The sequence below is a fragment of the Martes martes genome (genome assembly GCF_963455335.1).
Source record: "Martes martes genome assembly, chromosome: 18".
NCBI classification, from domain to species: Eukaryota; Metazoa; Chordata; class Mammalia; order Carnivora; family Mustelidae; genus Martes; species Martes martes.
In genome coordinates, this window is record NC_137906.1 from 10,535,244 (window position 1) to 10,556,795 (window position 21,552).

The 21,552-nt window shown below is 43.3% G+C and overlaps 1 protein-coding gene across 1 annotated transcript in view; it reads right to left on the reverse strand.

Annotated features, from left to right (window-relative positions):
* Positions 1 to 20,945, reverse strand: part of LMTK2 (lemur tyrosine kinase 2) — a gene marked incomplete at its 5' end in the record, with an annotated part of 79,337 nt that extends 58,392 nt beyond the window's left edge. Inside the window, one exon of the mRNA XM_080829792.1 lies at positions 20,858 to 20,945. Within this exon, the coding sequence (XP_080685918.1) occupies positions 20,858 to 20,945 (88 nt within the window). The remainder of the gene's footprint in view (positions 1 to 20,857) is intronic.
* Positions 20,946 to 21,552: the final 607 nt, after the last annotated feature.

A 21,552-nucleotide genomic window follows, 5' to 3' on the forward strand; every position in this document is an offset into this window, starting at 1 on the left:
TCAAAACCTGAGCTGAAACCAACAGCTGGATGCTTAACTAACTGTGCCAGGCAGGTGCCCCGCAAAACACGTTTCTGTATATAACATGACCTTAGTGAAGAGCAGAGAAGTCTAAAATCAACAGTAAACAGGACTAAATTGCTTTCCAATAACAAGAGGTCCCTCTGGGAAACGACAATGCTGAAACCCATGCTGTTGCAAGCAGGGCTCAGGCTGGCTGAAGCCTTGCTCAAGTCTGTACTAAAAAAATAACAGTTAACCAAGGCTTGCCAAGAATCTGCACGCTCCAGAGGCGCCTGGGTGGTGTCTGACTCTTGATTTCAGCTTAGGTCCTGATCTCAGGATCGTGAGATCGACCCCCGCCATCGGGCTCCAAGCTCGGCAGGGAGTCCGCTGGAGATCCTCTCTCTCCCTTGGCGCCTCCCTCGACTTGCACGCATGCTTTCTCTCTCTAAAATAAATAAAATCCTAAAAAAAAAAAGAAGAAGAAGAAGAAGAATCTCAAGTTCTAAACCAAAAAATCTAAAACAGAGGAAAATCCATACATTGAACAGAGAAAATAACTTGGTGATTCCTCTCAAAGTCGGCTGCCCCTAAGAGCAAGGACTCCCAAATCAGACACCCATGTGCAACGTGGAAAGCCAAGTGTGGAGCAGAGAGCCACTAAGAAGCACCTCTCTGTGAACGGAGGCCCAGACAGACAGCACTTCCTCTCCTCCTTCTGGCAGCTCCCTGCTCTCTCATCCTGCAGGGCCTCCGCTTCCCACCGGTATTTATTCTGACAACTTTGTTTCACTCCCTTGACTCATATAATGACGATTAAATAGGACTCCTGAGGCTTAGGCAGCAAAGCACTTTTATAATACACTGTATTTTATTGATTTTTAAGATGCCGTTTTGTCCAACCTCACTTTCAACCTAACTTTCCTAAATGTCAGGGGCATCTTACACTCCAAAGAAAGCTGGTTTAACTGGCAGCATTTCTTCTTTCTTAATGGCAAAAAAATAAGGGTGTGTCATAATCAATCATATCTGAGGTCTGATAAAATACAGTACTACTCCATTTGATGGTCACAACACCTCTGACGGGATGTGACCAGCTCCACATCACAGACGAGGACAATGATAAGCCCAAACACACAAAGCGGGAAAGTGGCAGGGCCAGACTCTGGATCCAGGGGTGCTGAGAATAAATCCCCCTCACTTCCCTTGATACCACATGGTTTTGCCTCAAGGAGGTTAACTTTTAATACTTAAAAACAGCTTAACCTAAGTCCTTTGAACCAAAGTCCATTGCTATTAATTAAAAGCTCATACTTCTAGGGCTCTCCTCCAAACTCCACAAAGTGGATATTAAATTACCTTTTCCCTTCTTTGCACCCATAATTTTTTATCATCACATACTATCTATTTATTGTAAAATTTGATGAGCACTGCCTGTGGGCCAGCTCAATTATCTGGTTCATAAAACTGTCTTCTGTGAGTCATTAGGTAGGCATGAAAAGTCAGACTCGTGTTAAAAATAACTAGTTACGAGGCGTTTTGCCCCACCTTGATAATGTACTTATTTCTGTTAAGACACTGCAGGGGCATCTGCTCTCCCATACTCAAGATTTCTTCCCTCCCGTCCTCCAGCGCCACTGAAAGGCCTCTACAAATTACCACCTAAGAAGAAATTCACCAGGTAGGCTCAAGAGGAAATTTTGACACCTGTGCCACTTTTAAAAGAGTATTTTATTTACTGTAATTTTTCTTTTGATGAGTCCAAAGCACTGTGCTTTAAAAAATTCAACGTACCAGTGAAGGGAAAACTTCCATAACATGAAGAAATCAAACCCATCTGTGAATAGGCTGGCAGGTAGGATGGGTTTGCACAAACCACAGAGAGGAAGCAAATTCTAGATGTGAGGAACGACAACGAAAATCCCCAGGCCCCAGCGGTTCAAACTACAAACTGGGCCCCTGGAAGGTTCCTGATTGCAACAGTTAGGAAACTATGAAGAAAGACAGCTTTCCTTCCACATTCTCAGCCTACAGCGTTCAGAAATGCATAAAGTGAACCAATCGCCTACTAAAGAAAAACATCAATGACCACAGGAGTTGTCTCCACTCTTTTAGGCAGCTTTACAGATTACAACCGAGAACAAGGATAATTAGAGGTTTGGAGTAGTTAGTAAGTTTCCCCAAGACACTGATTAAAAAATACTTGGCATCTCTAAAGCCCATTCTGTGAGTTTTCATTTTACAGTTTCAAGCCATTTTAATAGATATCTAGCACTTGATTTAATAAGCAGAAAACTTGAGAAACTCTAAGAGGTGGGTATATATTACCTGTTTTATAGACCGGTAATTTGGAGAATGCAATTTCACGGCAATGACTCAGAGTAAGTCAGGAGTACTACCTGATTATTAATTCAACCATTATAAATCCCTGCCTAGAACCTCCATCAGAACTTGAACACCTATGTAATTAACTAAAGAGTTACTTGTGAATCTGTTTTTGGATTAAATGAAATTTTCATAAGGTCCACAGATTAAAAACAAGTGATGGTTTGTGCAAGCCCGTTAGGGACTAAAAATGCTATATTCTAATTTTGTTATTCCTTCCTCGGTTAGTAGATGACACACTTTTATAGAGAAGTTTCCTCATATTTACTATTTGGCTATCCAGTGGTAAATTCAAACACTCTAATCCCCTGATTTGTTCCTCTGACCACCACTCCCCATCCTGAAGCTCTTTAGAAGGAACACCGAGTCACCTCATTAGCATAAACTCAAGTGTGGTTGAAAGGGCCTTGTTATTAATAACTAGAGATGCTCCTACCACTTCATCACTTGGGAAATTACAAGCGTTTTAGGAGTTCTGTGGCAGGAAAGGGGACAAATGCCAAATATATATTTCCTATTACATCATAGATATGTATATACGTTGGAACATGGATCGGGAGACTCTATGACCTGCCTACTGTTGGCTTGGGTATGGCCTGCAACCCAAGAACGGTGTTTACATTTTTTAAATAGTTGTTTAGAAAAGAACAAAAACAGGAGAATAATATTGCTGAATGTGACATTTATATCAAGTTAATAATGCAAAAAGAGACAACCGGACATTATGTGCGTCCTGATAGACAAACACCACCACCTGCTAAACCGGAGACTGAAAGCAAACAACAATAACGAAATACCAAGCCTGTATCTGACGAGCCCTCTAGATCTAAATGCCAATTCACAGGAAATAAAGAGAATTGTGGAACATATCAAATACCAGCACAACAATGTGATTGGCAAAGCAGAGGCTGCGAGGAACACTAAGGAGAAAGACGTGCATTATGAGAGATGGAGGAGAGACTGAAAGATTTGAGAAGACATATGTATGTATGGGCATCATCTGAATCATGATTCGAACTCAAAAGATCATGACATCTGAGACAACTGGAGATCTGAATGAACACTGGTAACTGACCATATTAAGGAAGTATGACTCACTGCTCCTAGGAGTGATAATAATAACGTGGTTATGTTTTTAAAAGTAGTCCTTACCTTCTTACAGATAGTGACCTATTTAAAGTTATCTGGAATTTGCTTCAAACAGTATGGGGGCAGTGAAGTGATGGGGTGGCATGAAAAAGGACAGCCACGAGCTGACAAAGGCTGAGTGAAAGCCACAGGGGAGGTCAGAATAGTCGTGTCTGTCCGGTCTTGCACAGATTTGTATGTTTGAAGTTTTCCATTTATTAAAGAATTTCTTCACATCCATTAAATAAAAAGTTTAAATGGGGGGGGGAATAGATGTAACAATTTACAGTCTATACTCTTGCCTCCTCTAGGACCGTGTATCAGTTTGAGCTGCTGTAACGAAGTACCACAAACTGGGGGCTTCCCCAGTCCTGGGGGCCACAAGGCCAACGTGGCGGTGCTGGCAGGTCTGACCCTTTCTGAGAGCTGTGTGGAAGGATGCACTTGGGGCCTCTCTCCCACCTTCTGGGAGATGCCCATCTTCTCCCTGCGTCCCCTCTCCTGGTCTTCCCTCCGGATCTGTCTCCACATCCAAATTTCCCCTTTTTATAAGGACAAAGTCATGCTGGATTAGGGCCTAAAGATGTAATTTTAACTTATTACCTCAGCAAAGACCTGATCTCCAAACAGGGTCACACTCTGAGGTCACAGGGGTTAGGACTTCAACATATGACTTTGGGGGAGCAGGGATACAAGTCAAACCATCTCTATGATATATGTTTAAAAGAAAACAAGAAAAAACAAGAATAGATCAGAACAGTGTGTGCGTGCACAGTGCTATACTCCTGGCCAACAGTGGTCACCAACAAGGAGGGAAACCAGGTGGCTGGGGGATGAGGAGAGGCTGTTATATCCTTTTATAGCTCTTGAATTTTGTCCTGGGGCTTCCCACAGTCTTTAGCCTTACGTCCACACTCTGTAACAAGTCCCGATGTCGGCTGTCATCAGCTGCCATTTGCTCTCTGCCTTGGGCTCTCATCACTCCTAACTCCCTACTGCATCTAGTTTCGTCTACCATGAACCACTCTCAGTCCTTCCAGGCAGATCCTCTGCCCCTCCAGAGTCTGCAAGTTTACATCCCCTACCAGGAACCTCCCCCACTGACACACCCCCTCCACTAATTCAGCCTCACCACTCAGATCTCAACTTGGAAAGCGTCCCCGAAGTTCCACGGGTCAGAGTCCCCGCCTCTGGAGCCCCACTGCGCCTGTATTGTCCACCACAGAGTTTATCGCACTGAGTGTTTCAAAAGCCCAAGTGTCCTCCCCACAAGACTGCAAGTTAAATGGGGTCAGCAACCGGGTCTGTATACTCCAGCAATGACTCCAGGGCCCAGGACAGAGCCTGGCATTCGGTCAGAAGGGGGGTGGATGGAATCAGAGAGACAGCAACTAAGAGGCTTGAGAAAGGGAGGGAAGATAAGCAAGAGAGAGAAAGAGAGAGAGAGAGAGAGACAAATCCATAAATCTTCCACTGGTTATGAGAAGAAACTTTTATTTCCAGGGTCAAATAAGATTATAAAAGTAGCATTCCTTCAGTGATTTTATGCTCTTATCTGGCGAAGATTTTCCTCCCATTACTAATCACACCCCAATAGGCACTATATTGGGATGGTTCTGACTTTTCCCACTATTAATAGTTTACCATTTATTCCCTAGGTCACAGACAACTTCCACATTCTTTGTTTACCCATTTTGCAATTCATGTTTAGTAATGTAACTATTCAGTTGCTTTCTTTAAAAAATAAGTTTTTTCCAAAAGCAGACGTCCCCCAACTTGTGTTCTCCTGTGATAATGAGTATTTATTCACACCTGTGTTCTCCACACAGCTGCATTTCACTGGAAGCTGTCAGAGCAGGTTCGCTCTGCCCACAAGGGAGGAATGCAAAGGGGCCTTCTCCCCTGCAGGAGCCCCGGGGACATGCTGGGCTGAGGGGAAAGCCCAGAGCACAAGGGGGGCTCCACTGGGACACTGGTAAGAGGAGGAAGAAAAAAGGAATCTTAACAGATGCCTTCTAAGATGTGACTCTGAATTTGCTTTAGTCTGAACACTGTGTACTCATCTGCTCAGGCCGCCCGAACCGTTCCCCACACACCAGTGACTTGAACAACAGAAATCCAATGTCTCACAGTTCTGGAGGCTGGACATCCAACATCAAGGTGTGGCAGGGTTGGTCCCTCTTGAGGCCTTTCTCCTTGGCTTGCAGAGGACAGCTGTGTTCACGCTATGTCTTCACATGGTCTTTCTGCACATCCATAATATCTCTTTGTATGTTGCATATTAGATTAGCAACTAAGGAGTTAATGGCCTTATATTAACATATTCACTTCTTTAAAGACCTCATCTCCAAATACCGTCACCTTCTGGGGGGTTGGGGGGGTCGGTATGGACAGGGACGCAGGTCCGTAACACCGTACATCCAATAATTCAGGGACACCCCCCGACCCCGGCAGGAGACTCATCTTGGGCAGCACCAGGACACGTATATGCTGCCTTCCTCTTTAGCTTCCCAGGAAGCAGCAGGTTGGGAATGGAAAGGATCAGGGAGACAAGTGTCAGAGGCAGATGTCACCCTCCGGTGTTCTCTCTTCTCTGCCCTCTGGCCTCCGGAAATTCACAAGAGATTTATGTGTCTACTTAACAGTTAAAACCGGTGGCCACTGGGCTGACTAGACAAAGGGAACTCTACAACTCAGGGAAGTTGGGGACCAGAGATCTTCCAAACTGGTCCTGACAGAAAGTCCGCTTCTAAATACAAAGTTCTGGCTTTTTCTTTTTCTTTTTTTCTGTAAAGTTAGGACTAATAATTGGATCTTTTCCAATATCCTGACAAGTAGCTTCACATCCTGGAGACCGAGTAAAGTGAATCATCAGCATACTACTTGGGGGAAAAAATTTAGACAATCATCGCAGATCACACACTTTGACTTAAAACCTCGAAACGACACACCCATCTATCATAAAGCTTTCTCGTGCACAGAATCTTAAGTCACTAAATGTTTTCCTTGCCTCTTAGTGTAACATATTTATAATAACATTAAATAATCTAGAACACCCTAATATATTCTAATATTAGAGAGAGAAAATGAAGCCTAGCACTAAATATGTCCAAGGACAGACAGTAAACAGTGGATTGATGATCGAGCCGATGAATCAGAGACTCCACAAAGACCCCTAAGCCAGAATATCAACAGCCTAGAAAAACAAACCGCACTGTGTGCTAATCACAGTGAAGTGTTCTTTTTGTTCGAAAATGACTTTCAAGGTCAGCCAACCCAACTGTTCTCTCATACTTGCAGAAAGGTTATATAATTTGAGCGCTGACTGAATACCTGTGAGTGAGATCATCCTGTATGAGGCTGCTGCTGTTTCTCTCAGCCTATTCCACTGAACTGTTACTAAAGTTTCATTTTATTCCAATTTAAAAAACACCAAGGATGAAGACTACCACAAAGGACTTTGTCTAACGTGACAACAGTTCCGCCAAAGGAATGTTAGGCTCACAGGACTCCTGTGAGATGACTCTACCCCGACCCCAGGGAAAACCATGGCAGGGATATTTTATGAACCAGAATCTTAATGAAGTCGATGGCATAGTCAGGCTGTGGAGTCATCGACAGTGCTCAGATGTCTGTCACGGCTCTGAATCAGGGTCTTCCTGCAGTCCAGGAAGCCAGCTCAGGAACAGGCAGCATCGGGTCCCGGAAGTAGAAACTCATGGCTAGTTTCCCAGGGCTTCTTCCCCTCTAACTGGCCACTTCAGTGCCTGGCTAATATCTAAGGGAAAGGGGGCACCTGGGTGGCTCAGTGGGTTAAAGCCTCTGCCTTCGGCTCAGGTCATGATCTCAGGGTCCTGGGATCGAGCCCCACATCGGGCTCTCTGCTCAGCGGGGAGCCTGCTTCTTCCTCTCTGCCAACTTGTGATCTCTGTCTGTCAAATAAATAAATAAAATCTTTAAAAAAAAAATAAGGGAAAGGACATTCTGTCTTTCTATATGACTTCCTGTTGAAATCTGGAGAAATGTACAGGTAGATCAATGGTAGTACAGGAGTCACAACACTTAGCCAACACAATTTCTGTACAATAGGACCCAAAGGATGGGAGAAATGACCTAAATGTGTGCTCCTTACCTCCCAGGTAGGGCAGCCATTAAATACCCTAGAAAAACATGTCAGCTTTTCCTTAAATTTTCCTATAAGACTGTGATATAGAGTCTATGGTCTCAGAAACTTTCTAGCTTCCTAAGATCTCATTTAAACTCCTGCTAATACAATCGTAATGTATTCTTAGGCTGTATGTCTTTGAAAGTTCTCTCTTCAGAGAGGAAGCAGATTGTGACGGATGCAGCCCAACTGGCCACAGGGATGGCTGGGACTTAAGGACGGATACAGAGAATTCATTATACTCTTCCGTGTATGCTCAAAATTCCCCACAATAAAGTTTTATTTTTTAAGTACTATCTTTGTAACGAAGCCAGAAACTGCATATGACACTGACCTTGACAAGATTCTATAGTACATGCAGGCAAGATTACCTAGGGTCTCCTCTCTGATAATGCTTCACTGATATGTCTTTATCTTTAAAAAATAGACCCAATGACAATTTAACCCAATATAACCAGGTGCCTCCAGACACTCAAGTGTCCAGCCCAAGAGAGAAGATCTATAGATAATTAAAAGAGCCAAGGAGGTGGGGTGTCTCCTAACCACACACCTGCTCCATCACCCTACTATGAAGTCCACAGGTCAGCAAGTCCCGCCCAACACATCCTTCATGCAACAAATGTATACTAAGCATCTTCTACAGAACAGGCATTGCTATAGGTTCTGGGAATCTAGAAGACCCCACACTCACAGTTTACATTCTTGTGCAGGGAGACAGACTAAATATATAGCAGGTAAAAATACACAGCACCTCAGACGGTGATGAGCAATACGGAAAAACTAAGCAGCAGACTGGGGGAGATTCATTATTTTACGTAAAGTGACTGGGGAACACATTTCTGATATTACAATGAACCCAAGAAATGACAGCAGTTTGGCCCCAAGTGGTTATATAATTCATGCTGATACTTAAATGGTGCTTACTACATGCCAGGCACCATTCCAAACTCACCCAATCCCACAACAAGCCTTTGAGGTAGGTACTACTATTTGCCTCATTTTAAAATGGAGAAACTGAGTGACACAGAGGTGAAGGTGCTTCTCCAAGGTCACAGCACCTGTGTGACACTGTTATACCAATAAAGCTATCCAAACTAAAGCTCTGCAGAAAATCACACATGTTGAGTTGTTCTCTTATGTATTATGTGTTAACTGAGAGAAAGGGCCCAGGAGAAAACACGGATGACAAAGAAGGATGTCCCTGATGACTAAGCCTGGAAGGAAGCCAGCGCTGGAAAAGGATGGGATTTAGGGCATAAATCAAGAAGGTAGTCTTAAAGAGCTGAGAAAAAGAAAAGTGACATTCGTCTAGGACTCTGTGTTTCTCAATACCTATCTGTGAATCTTAAAAGTATACACAAAATATTTGCTCAATGAGCGTTATTCTTGGGATCCGCAGCACTCAGCAGATTCTAAAAGGGGTCCATTCCTCCACAAAAGCATATAAATTGATGGTATTTCTCATGTTTACAAGTTTATGATTACATTTTCTAAAAGAAGTATTTTTATCACCTTTAATTAAACAGTGCAACTTCATTTCACAGGCGGAAACTAAAATTAATTTTTTAAAAGATTTTATTTGAGAGAGAGTGAGCGAGCGAGCGTGAGCGAGCACAAGCAAGGGAGGGGCAAAGGGAGAGGCAGAGTCCCCGCTGAGAGCTGAGCCCAATGCGGGGCTCAATCCCAGGAACCCAGGATCATGACCTAAGCTAAAGGCAGATGCTTAACCCACTGAGCCACCCAGGCGCCCCTAAACTTATTCTTATAATTTTTTTTAAAAAGTTAAACATGAATGTGGGTTTTGGGCCTCTTAATAGAAGTCTGCACTTCAGCTTCCTAATTTTCAATAAACAATTACCTTTAGTAGTTCAAGAATCAATTATATGACAACTACAGTTAAATTTCATCTCTGGGGGTGCCTGGGTGGCTCAGCCACCTGAGCGACCAACTCTTGATTTCTCAACTCTTGATTCTGGCTGAGGTTATGATCTCAGGGTCATGGGATCGAGCACTGGGTCAGGCTCATTCTCAGTGTAGAGTCTGCTTGGGAATCTCTATCCCTCTAAGTCTGCCCCCAGACCCTGGTCACAAGCTCTCTCAAACAGATAAATAAAAATCTTTAAAAAAATTCATCTCTGGGGGCGCCTGGGTGGCAGTGGGTTAAAGCCTCTGCCATCACCTCAGGTCATGATCCCAGGGTCCTGGGATCGAGGCCTGAATTGGGCTCTCTGCTCAGCAGGGAGCCTGCTTCCCTTCCTCTCTCTGTCTGCCTCTCTGCCTGCTTGTGAACTGTCGAATAAATCAATGAAATCTTTAAAAAAAAAATTCATCTCTGTACTTTCAGATAGTAAATAGAAATAAACAGGGACCCCTGGGTGGCTCAGTCGGTTGAGCAACTGACTCTTGATCTCCGCATAGGGTCATGATCTCAGGGTGGTGGGATCCAGCCCTAAGTCGTGCTCTGCACTCAGCGTGGAGTCTGCTTGACATTCTCTCTCCTTCTCCCTCTGCTCCTCCTGCCTGTGCTCTCTCTCTCAAATAAATTAAGAAAGGAAGGAAGGGAGGGAGGAAGGAAGGAAGGAAGGGAAAAGAAAAGGAAGAAATATCCAGAGGAGAAGTGATTGCAATTAGTCTGTGTGCATGTGTGCATCACACAAATGAAAGCACTCTGAAAGTACTAAGCAGTGCACTTGGTGAATTGGGGGGGGGGGGGGTCTGGCTGTTAAGGGCCCTGCTTCTGGATTCTGTCTGCCACTGACTAGCAGAATGGACTCAAACTCACTACTGAACTTCTCTGGGCCTCAGGGCCTTCACCTGTAAGCTGGCACATCAGCTTTAAGATTCTCTATACAAGGATTCATAATTCCAAAATTTTATTAGTCTACCAAGTACCTGTATGGTTAATACCAGAAATCAGATCTTTTATTAAAGTTAATTTTAAAGAAAACGAAGATAAACAACAGATTTCTGGAGTGCACCCGGGCCCCAGGCCTCCAGTAGAGCACTCCCAGGGGACTATTTTGGTAAGTTTGTTATTTTTCTGTGCCTCACTAGCAATCAGTGTCCTGGTGTTGCCTTTTAATAATAGTCTGAAGTCAGAGTCAAGTGGGGCTCTGCGCTGTGACTGGCAGGCCGGATCCTTGGAAAGTAACCATTGCCGCTGACACAGAGAACCATCCTACACAGGCACACTGCCAGGTGGAACCAGGAAGAGGATTTTTTTTTTCCCTTGTGGAAGGAGCACAGGCTGAATTTATCGGGGGTTTGGGGAAGAAACAGCAATGTGAAAAATACTTTCGACTGAAAATTCAGCAGCTCATCTGAGAGGCCACCAATAGACCACAAGGGTCTGGTTTCGCAATTTAAAAAAAGCTGAAACTACACAATTTCACAATTACTAACTGGTTAAAGGAGCTACTACAAATGTGCAAAATGATTGCACACTCATCCTCTTTGACCTTCTAAATCTAAGACGCCTTAGAGATTTACTTCCTATAATTAAAGGTTGTGATGTCATCATGTCAAACTAGAGTCTCCTGGGCAGTAGAACAAACAAGGCAAAAAGACATTCTCGGGATGGACTTTGAACATGGGCCTCAAGGAGGAAAAAAAAAACATAAGCTTTAAAAATATTAAATAACAGCGTTTTCACTTTGGATAAAAGCAACTTCCCTCTCAAAAATCACTATCATAGATGGTTGTAACTCAGTTTTTTTTCTCCCATCCAAGGCATACAGATGTTTGCCAAAAACAACAGTCCTGAAATATCCGTACTAGTATGTGAGCCCAGGATGTGTTCTTAATGGAACTGGACTGATTATACAATCATCACAACGTAGCAGTTTCAGAGATTAAATTGTGTACTTTCTTTAGCTCATCACAAGGCTATTTTGTACATACCAATACATCCACAGCAAATATACAAAAATGTATCAACTGGCTATAAAAAAAAAAAAGGAACTTGTTGAAAATATGAAATAGGGGCATCTGGGTGGCTCAGTCGGTTAAACACCTGCCTTCAGCTCAGGTCATGGTCCCAGGGTACTGGGATTAGGTCCCTCATCCTTGGCTCCCTACTCAGTGGGGAGCCTGCTTCTTCCTCTCCCTCTGCTCTCTCTCTTTCAAATAAGTAAATAAAATCTTTTTAAAAGAAAGAAAGATACGAAATGGGTTACAAATCCCAGGCTAATCTAAAATAAACTAGCTTAGAAAAATAAACTTTTTGAAAGCAAGACGTTAATGACACGATATTATCCCAGAAAGAAACAACCCTGAAAGTTACTGAACAGGTCACGAATCCAGGGCTCTCACACTCTCATGCGCACATCTCACCTGGGGAATCGGGAATGTCCCTGAGTTACGCCTGCTCTAGCTTAATTTCCTTGCTGAGCTGAGCTCCAGCAGGCAAAACCCTGGTCAGTCCAGGGCTGAGACCACGAGGCTCTCAGCTCACAGCTCTGGCATTTGACCGTCAGGCTACCAGCTCACAGTTTCTACCGATTATTTATACAGGATATTTATAAAACATAAAGAGGTCATTATTCATACTGACCTCCAGAGAAGGGGCTGAAATTTAAAAAAATTTAAAAAAGAGGGGGGGCATTTAGAGCTGTAACTATTCTGCCCTGCAGTGTTTAAATTCCTTCGCAGTTACCACATACCTACTTATCACAGGAGATTCCTCAGGATGATATTCACATACCATGGTCAGGAGCAGAAGTCTCTCCAGAACTTAGATGTTGACATTAATTTTTAAAATCTAAATTGTTCTTCCTCCCTTGAGTCTCACTAGTTACCCAAGCCAACGGATTTCCATCAAATAACTGATTTTATCTTATCGCTAGTACAAGATAAAATATTTATGTTGTGAGGGCAGAGAAATCATCACAAAAAGTACTACAAATGCAGATTTCCAGGCCAACCTCCAGAATTCTGATACCGTTGATTTGTTTGCTGTTCAAAAATCTGCATTTCTACAAATGCCTTGGTGATTCTCATGCAAGTCCTGTTTTATAAAAAATATCGTCACTTTTTCCTGAAACACTTTCAGCTCATCGGGTATCGTGGCATTTACATCAAAGCAAGGGGGAGGCCGAGCTAGTAGGAAGCATACAGGTGAACAAGATTCACCACAAATAAAAATTGTTGGTGCTGGGTTAAGGGTACCTGAAAATCCACTATATTATTTACTCTACTTTTGAATATGTTTGAAATTATCCAGAACAAAAAGTGAAAAGAAATGAAAAACTCTGCAAACAGATCAAAACAAGTCTACAGCTCCTTGTAAACTTTTACCAATTAAAAAGTTACCAATTAGGAGTTACTTACAATCCTTTTCAACAATTGCCAAAGCTGACAGACCCGTGCTAAAATAATTCGCTCTAATTAAATTCTTAAGAGATTAGGCTGCTTTTTGAGACAGTAAATCACATCTATCTTTCAAATATCTATTGCTCTAAAAATAAAAATAACATCCTGCCAATATCATTATATCACAAACATGGGATATAGAGTGCTTAGAGTAATGCTGACAGTTGGTTAATCAGTGGTCAAGGGACAGGAAGAACCCACGGGCAGGGCCCTTCCAAGTCATTTGTTCCTAAGAGGTCCATTGACCTTCCAAAATCTCTTTCTCTCTTCTTCCCAACACACAGGATTAGCTATATGAAGGAGAGGATCAAAACCCCACTACACAAGGGTGCCTGGGTGGCTCAGTGGGTTAAAGCCTCTGCCTTCGGCTCAGGTCATGATCTCGGGGTCCCGGGATCGAGCCCCGCATCGGGCTCTCTGCCCAGGAGGGAGCCTGCTTCCTCCTCTCTCTCTCCGCCTGCCTCTCTGCCTGCTTGTGATCTCTGTCTGTCAAATAAATAAAATCTTTTTAAAAACAACAACAACAAAAAAACCATTACACATGCCCCAGCAGCAGCGAGCAAACTCAGGACCCAGATCTTGTTTCTAATATCATTCTCCAAAAAAAGGTACCAGCCTGAAGATATGGCTAATGCTAGGGCTGGACAGGGAGAGATACAAGATGAGCCTACAGCTTCTTCAGTGCCAGAAAGTAAGAAACTGCTTTAAAAAAAAAAAAAAAAAGTGGAGGTGGTGATACCAGAGCCAACCGAAGGAGCTCCCAATGGCCAAAGCTGGCACAATTGAAGCAGCAAAATCAATAACCTGGTATTGGATTATAACCCCAAATGTAAAATCAATATCAACTCTGATATAAATAATTGAGTAAGAAAATTAATGGGGAAGAAAGTTGAATCTCCCATACTGGAGAATTCCAGATAATGTGTGTAGGTACTTGTCCAGGAAGTGGAGCCTAACTCACCACCCTTCAAATGTGGGCTGTACATGTATGCACCATGGAGAAGGGAAGGAAAAGAAACTTTGCCACGGAGAAAGCTGACAAACCGGTGATCACAGTCAGGTGATCACATGACCAGTCTGTTGAAAGCATGTACTCTTGACACGATGTGATTAGAACAGCACTTTATCTCTGTGGTCTTCCTCCCAAAAACATATGACCCCAGCCTAATAATGAGAAAAACATCAAACTCCTCAAGAACAGTCAAGATCATCAAAAAAGAGGAACATGGCAAAGGAGCCGAAGGAGACACTGACACCTAGATGTAATGTGGTATCCTGGGACAGAAAAGGACATGAGGGAAACACTGAAGAAATACGAAGTACTGACTTCAGTTAATAATCACATATTCGGGGGTGCCTGGTTGGCTCAGTGGGTTAAGCTTCTGCCTTCGAGTAAGGTCATGATCTCAGGGTCCTGGGATCGAGCCCCACATCGGGCTCTCTGCTTAGCAGTGATCCTGCTCCCCCCCCCCCCGTCCGCCTCTCTGCCTACTTGTGATCTCTCTCCCTCTCTCTGGCAAATAAATAAATAATTTTTTTTTTAAGTCACATATTCGTATTGGCTCCTTATCATACAAATGTAAGACGTTAAGAGGGAAAACTGGGCAAAGGATATGCAGGAACTCTCTGTACTGTCTTTGCAACTTTTCTCTAAATCTAAAATTGTTCTGAAAGAGGTTTATTATTTAAAATAAGACAACTACAAATGGCCTCATTCCAGGCAGTGGGCTGTGGACGGATGAAAAGCAAAGTCTGCAGGAGAATGAGAGGCTAGAAACGCACATCCTTTCCTTTTGGCTCACACGCTCTCCAGAGGACTGGCCTGTGAACTTCGGTCTCCGGCCCCAACCTCACCCACAAACTGCTGAGCATCCACACCCCGTGAGAGACCATGCAAACACCAGAAACACCGAGGAGACAGGACACAGTCCTTGCAGTCCGGGTCAAGAGACAAGGCTTAAAGAAGTGAGCGGCATTTGCTAAATGCAAATGGTAGACTGGTAGAGCTGATCCGAACTTTTTTTTGATCAAAGCCCATCGGTAAAGTTTCTTCACGTTCCTTTCATTTCACACACACTGATTTACAGAGCATTAAAAACATGTTAGTGTACCAATATATTCTGTACCTTAAAAAGTCACATAAGTCAAAATTTTTAAAGAATGAAATGCCGAAGCTCCAATGTTTTCATCCCGCACCCAACAGAACATCTTGTTCCATCAGTGAACACTCTGGTAGGAGTTCATTGCGGGAGGCAATCTCTCGGAGCTGGGCAAGAAGAAAGGTCTTGGTAGGGAGATTGGGGCAGCAAAGAACTGAAAAGACCAGAAAGAAAAAAACAGCAGAGAGGTGCTGGAAGAGCCAAACAGCAGAGAGAATGTAAGGAGAGCTGGGAATAATTTACGAATGAGAGGAAGATTAACTTTGCTCTTGAAGAGCCACAAAAGGTGGACAGTGGAGGCAGGGACCACAGATGCCCTATAGCGGAAATCTGGTTGCACTGACTTTTCCTGACCAAGGCTTCCCAAACTGGGGTTCGATGCCAGAGGCCAGGGGCTACTCTAGCCACGGCACACGGGTCTTGGCGCACCTATCTGACTCGATGGTAATTTAGGCCTTTTAAAAAGACACATGTTATACAGTAAAATGCAAAATCTACCAAACTGTTCAAAATAAAAGCTGTGCCACCACTATCCCTGCAAGCCCCAGGAGGGCAGAAGAGTACAGGGGCTGCGCACTGGCTTAGACCAAGATGGGCCATAGAGAATGAGAGGTACTCCCCATGCTGTGGTTTGGGGCACCTGAGGCATCTGGTATCAACAATCCTCATGTTTCCCATTTGACTCACAATAAAGTTAAATGAAATTTGGAATCTCTGCATTGTGCTAACCTTTGAGGGGAGAAAAATACCCTTTTTTAACACTGAGGTTATTTTTCTGATACGCCTGTTCTTTGTGGCACATAACTGTAATGCCAAGGCACGGTTCCAAATTAGTCACTTGCTAACAATTTAAAAATACTTCACTCCAATATTTTGCTCTGACACACCGATTTTACCATATTTCCTCCATTTTTTCCTACGGGGTCTTCACCTGATGATTTACAGAAAAGTTGAGAAATGAAACTAAAAACAACCCTAGATAGGAGTGCTTTAGACCAGGATCATTTGTACAACTTCTCCTCTTTCTAATATTCCTTTCCTCGTGCCTGAGTAATAAATAAACCCCTTAAGGAAAGCCTGGCTGGCTTAGACAGGGGAGCATGTGCTCTTGATACTGGTATCAACTCATGTTGGTATCAACTTAATTCATCAACTCAACATGGTATCAACTCATGTTGAGTGTGGTGATTACTTAAATAAGCTTTAAAAAGATAATAAAGTAAGATAAATAGACCTTTTAAGAAAAGTAAGACACAAAAGACTACAAAAACACATGACTTCTTAAAAGAGAGGGAGGAAGAAACTCAGTCATAGTCATCTCTCCAAATGACACCTTCTAAGGGCCCAGCTTAGCAGGCTGTTTTCAGGGATGTTTCATTCAAATATACATTCTGTTTGGGATCAGCGAGACCTGCATTGCTCATGGTTCCTTTAGGTACATTAAAACCAGAAACTGTTCACATGCAAGAGCTTTAATAATCTTGACATTTGAAAACAGGTTTATTACATAAAAGTGGACTAATCCAGATCATCCTAAAAATTTCTAGCGCAATTCCCCAACATTATGAGTTTCAAGAAGTAACAATACCAGCCTATGTATTATCCTTAAATAAGCCAGATTTCTCTGTGAAAGATCTCTTCTTTACCCATCATACAAGTTATTTTAAGTAACAAAGGTTTTTAAATCCAGTAAACTCTAGGCATGCCATGATAAGCAGCTACCAACTTTGAGTTCATTCTCTGAACCATACCACTCACCACTGGTCGATTCCATGGTAACCCCTCAATTTTACAAGGAAATCTGAAGCAATGAAGAAGCCTAATGTAGCAGGCATGGCACGACACCATGATGTGACCTCCCACAACTCTTAGGGTAAATATCATTATCCGTTTTCTGGGTTGAGTTCTGAGAAGCTTGGAAGGTCAAGGAGCTGGACCAAGGTCTCAACACTATTGAAGTGGCAAGGGAAGGCCTCCCATCCAGACCAACTCCAAAGTCCAAGCTCTGTCCTTCCACAACATCCGCTCTTCCTGTGATTGGTTCATGACTTTCACTCTTAACAGGACTCAAAGGTTGGCTTAGTATGTCCACCTACAAGGACTCTTTTGAAGACTCATTTGTTGCAGAACCCCTTACGGTACATTTCATTTACATTACAAAGTCTTTTTTGTGACGTGTTACAGCTGCTAAGTGACACAGCAAGCCTGAGGACTCCCTAAATTTCAAGAGAATTGCATGAACAGTCAACACGTTGATATCAGCAAAACTGTAGGGATTTGATAACTTCAATGCTGATCAGCTACAAAACTGTTGGACAGACTTCCTAATTACTGTGCAAATGAGCATATTTAGTTAACCCCAAAATACCACCAACTGAGAGCAACTACAACACTCCCAACCGAAATCAAATCTCAAGCCCTACAGCCATAAATCCTGAAAATATCTGCATTGAAAGCCTGTTGAAAATCATTTTTATTTCTCAGAAGCTATTGAAATAAACACAAAAATTCACACTTTTAGAAAGCACTTCCTTTACTGCAGAATCTTTTTCAAGATCCAAGTCTGTTTATTTAATCTAAAATGAGAGCCCCGGTTTCACAAGCCGCTGTTTAATAAGTAGCCGAGTCCCACCGGCTTCACAGACTTCCGTGAGCTCCTTTATCTGGAACTGCTAAAAGCTTCCTCTGTACTCGGTGACCTAATATGCCACAGAACAATAGAAGTGGGTTTCCTTGTCTAACCACTATCCTAATATTAATAACAAACTGCGGACTTAGAGGAATGCCTTCACAAATACAAACAAGAGATCTTTATGATGTGAATCCCGAGAATCTTACAATAGGTACATAAATGTTTTCTAGGAGAAGAATGATCTGATAACTATGACCAGGAGAAAAGAATTTCTCAACTTTAACCTTAGTTCGATAATTTCACTATGTGTGAAAACAGTGGACTCTCTCCCTTTATGGAAGCTTCCTAGTGAAGACCAAGGGGATCTCCATCTGCCTAACAAGGGCCCTTGCAGAAATAGACATTCTCAGGAAGAGGCCCCCAAAGAGGGCGTAAGCAACTCCCAGAGCAATAAAGAGAGGCCCAAAATAAAGTTCAAGCAAGAAATGTCTTCCTTGTACACCTGAAACTAATATAACACTGTATGTTACCTAACTGGAATTAAAATAAAAACTTAAAAACAAACAAATGAAATGCCTTTTTGCCTGATGGGCAAAGGCAATCCACATAACTTACAAAGCTTAATTATGACTGAATGGGTAAGTATCCTTTTCAACTTCCAAACCTAGAAATGCATTTTGGCTTAATTTTAGTTAACTGACTCATTTCTTTCTGCATGCAAAGGTTAAATTCAAGCGTTTTTCCCAACCTATTTTTTATATGCATGCTTTCTTCAAGGCATTATTAACCAGTTTGAAATTCAAGGAGAAAGAATAATGCCAAGGAGACAAAAGACACTATGCGATGGCTCTATCCTTAATATGAAAATGGCCAGCCCCCTCCAGATAATCAAAGGCTTGAGAGTTACTAAGTTTTTAACACTTAACTGCTCTTTTATCTAGCATATATGTTCAAGAGGGGTTTGTCTTTCTTAACCAGTGAGATCACTTCCCAGGATTAGCTCAAAGGTTTCTTTATTCTTCTTGGCCTAATACATCTTCATCAAGAATCCATCTCTGTTACCGGGATTAATAATCTCTTTTGGATAGAAATACAAACCTCCAAATCTATGTATGATTATGCATCTTTTCCACAGAATTTAACCTTAGGAAACTGTCATTCATATGCCATATGTCTAATCATATACCTTCTGATCAACAGAATAGGAAGGGAAAATCTGCAAAAGCTGCTACAAGTCAGCAAATATTTATGCTTTGTTTATGTCAAAATCTGGTATTTCTACTTATGGATTAATTTTCCTGATTGTTTTGTTTTACAACGCTCCCCAAAAACCTCAGATTTTATGATTCACACCTCCACAGAAGAATGGAAGAATGGAATAAAAGTCCTGTTAAGAGGTTTATAGGCAGACACTCACATAGAACCTGTCTTTCAAAAAATATAAAAATTTAAGTGCAAAGTCATCTGGAAACTTCTTGAATCCCTCTCACGAAATACTCTCTGTCCACTATCCTACTCTAGTGCTAATTTTCAATTTCACCATCGGTTTCTTTCAATATCAACATCAACATCTTTCTATTTGGCATTTTATAACTTCCCAGGTATTTTCTGTGACTCTTACCTGAGCAACATACACTTTGAATAAGATTTATTTTTCTTATCTATCAGATCAAAAAACAGAATTCACCTAACAAATATTTGATCTAAGGCAGTGGCAAAAATTTAGCGATACATTACATGGTACAATGATAACAGTTAATACTCAACTAAAGGACACTCAATGACATAACCGGGTATAGCTCTGGAAACAATTATACACAACTTTCATCGTAGATGTGTTTGTCTTTACTGGGGAAGGTAACTTCCACATTGTGTACCCAGTGAACATCATTTAAAAATAACTCTTAACCTCAGGAGTATGCCTAAACATTTACAAGGCTTGAAGTGGGGAAGTGGAAATATCACACAACTAGGGGAATCCAAGACCTGGGTATTAGATGTGGCTCGGCCGACAATTTAGCTGTGTCACCTTGGCTAGGTCATTTGACCCCCAGGGCCTCAGTATCTTCAACTGCAAAACAAAGATATCCAACTCAATTTTCTTTAAGGCCTCTTCCAATACTAAAATTTCACGAATCTACGAAGTTTCAGTCTCTCCTTAAAGATAAACACTAGATCTTACCCCAGATTTTTCTTTCCTTTAAGGAAAAAAACAAAAACAAACAAACAAACAAAAAAACCAACTTGGGACGCTTTCCTGGGGTAAAGTTTTATCTGGGAGAATAAACCACAACTGAAAACGATGTTGAGAAAATGGGGAGAAAAAAAGAAAATCACACCCTGACGTAGCTAAAATAGAAACTTCAATCACCCTTGGGTCATTCTGTCAATAGCCATTCAAAGGCTGCTACTCTAATCACTGGCTTCCTAAAATAGAAATATTTACAGAGTTGTTTCCTTCTCATCCCCAGAAACTCAATCCGAATAAAAAGCACAGCATCTAAAATCAATTTACAACTTCAGAACAAGTTGCAGGGAGCGAAGGAAACTCCGCACATCTCACCAAGTCATTTGCATTTAAGTAGGATTAGGGCTAAGAAACGGTTCTTATTATAAGATGTGAGAAACGCACAGGAGGCAGGTGACATCTGAAAAGGAAGCAGAACTGCCAGAAAGGGATGTAGGCTGAGAACCTTCGGGCAACAGGTTCAGAGCTGGTACCGCAGCCTACCCCGGGAGGGATCGATCGGCAGCCCGCTCGCCGCCCTCCCCAGCCCCAACCGCATCGCCTCGCCCCCGCTTCGGCCCTGGAGAGGCTGCCCGCTCCCCCACCCCACGCCCCTGCGGCAGAAACCTCCCTAATCGCGCGCTTCCCCGGGCCTCCCTCCCCGGCAGTCTCTCCGATTCCTCGGCGCCGACGCCGGACCGGGCCCGCAGCCACCCACGGCCACCCCCGTCGCAGTGGCCCCGCAGCCTGGGTTCCCGCAGCCCCGTCCCCGCAGCTGGCCCGCTCACCTGCACCTGTTTGCGGAAGTGGCGCGGCCCCGGCACTGCCGGCAGCCAGGAGCAAGAGCAGCAGCAGCAACGCCGGCGGCCCCGGCATCTCGCCCACGGCGCGGCCCCGGGGCCGGCTCTCGGGTCGCCTTCCGTCGGTCTCTCCGTCAGTCGGTCCTGCCTGCCTCAGCGGCACCCGCGCCGGCTGCTCCTGAGCACACGTCGCTTCGGCCAAACCTCAGCCTGACTCCTAGTCCGCACCCGCCGCCCGGGCCACAGAAACACCATCCTTCCCGCCCGCCCGCCTGTGCCGCCGCCGCCGCCACCTCTCAAAAGCAGCAACGGCAGCAGCCCTGCGGAGCCGCGGGCCAGGGTAGCCGCGCTCCCGCCGCCATGATGGGCTGCGTCATGTGACGTAGGGCGGGGGCGGGACGCCGTGACGAACGGCCCATCCAGCCAATGGTCAGTACCACACCGGCCCGAGAGGCCCCGCCCATCAGCCTGAAAGAGAGAGGGTGGCAGCCGGTGCGCCCCCTGCAGACGGAGGAGTGCGTGGGCAGCAGGTAATGCCGACAATTATTTTAATGTTTTAAATACAAGGAAGTATAAAGGAGACAATAAAAAGCATCAGAATCCATCTGAATTTTTTCAGTATTTTTAAATGAGCAAAAATAGACCTGTTTTTGTCTTCTGCCTTTTTTGTCATAGCCGTTTTA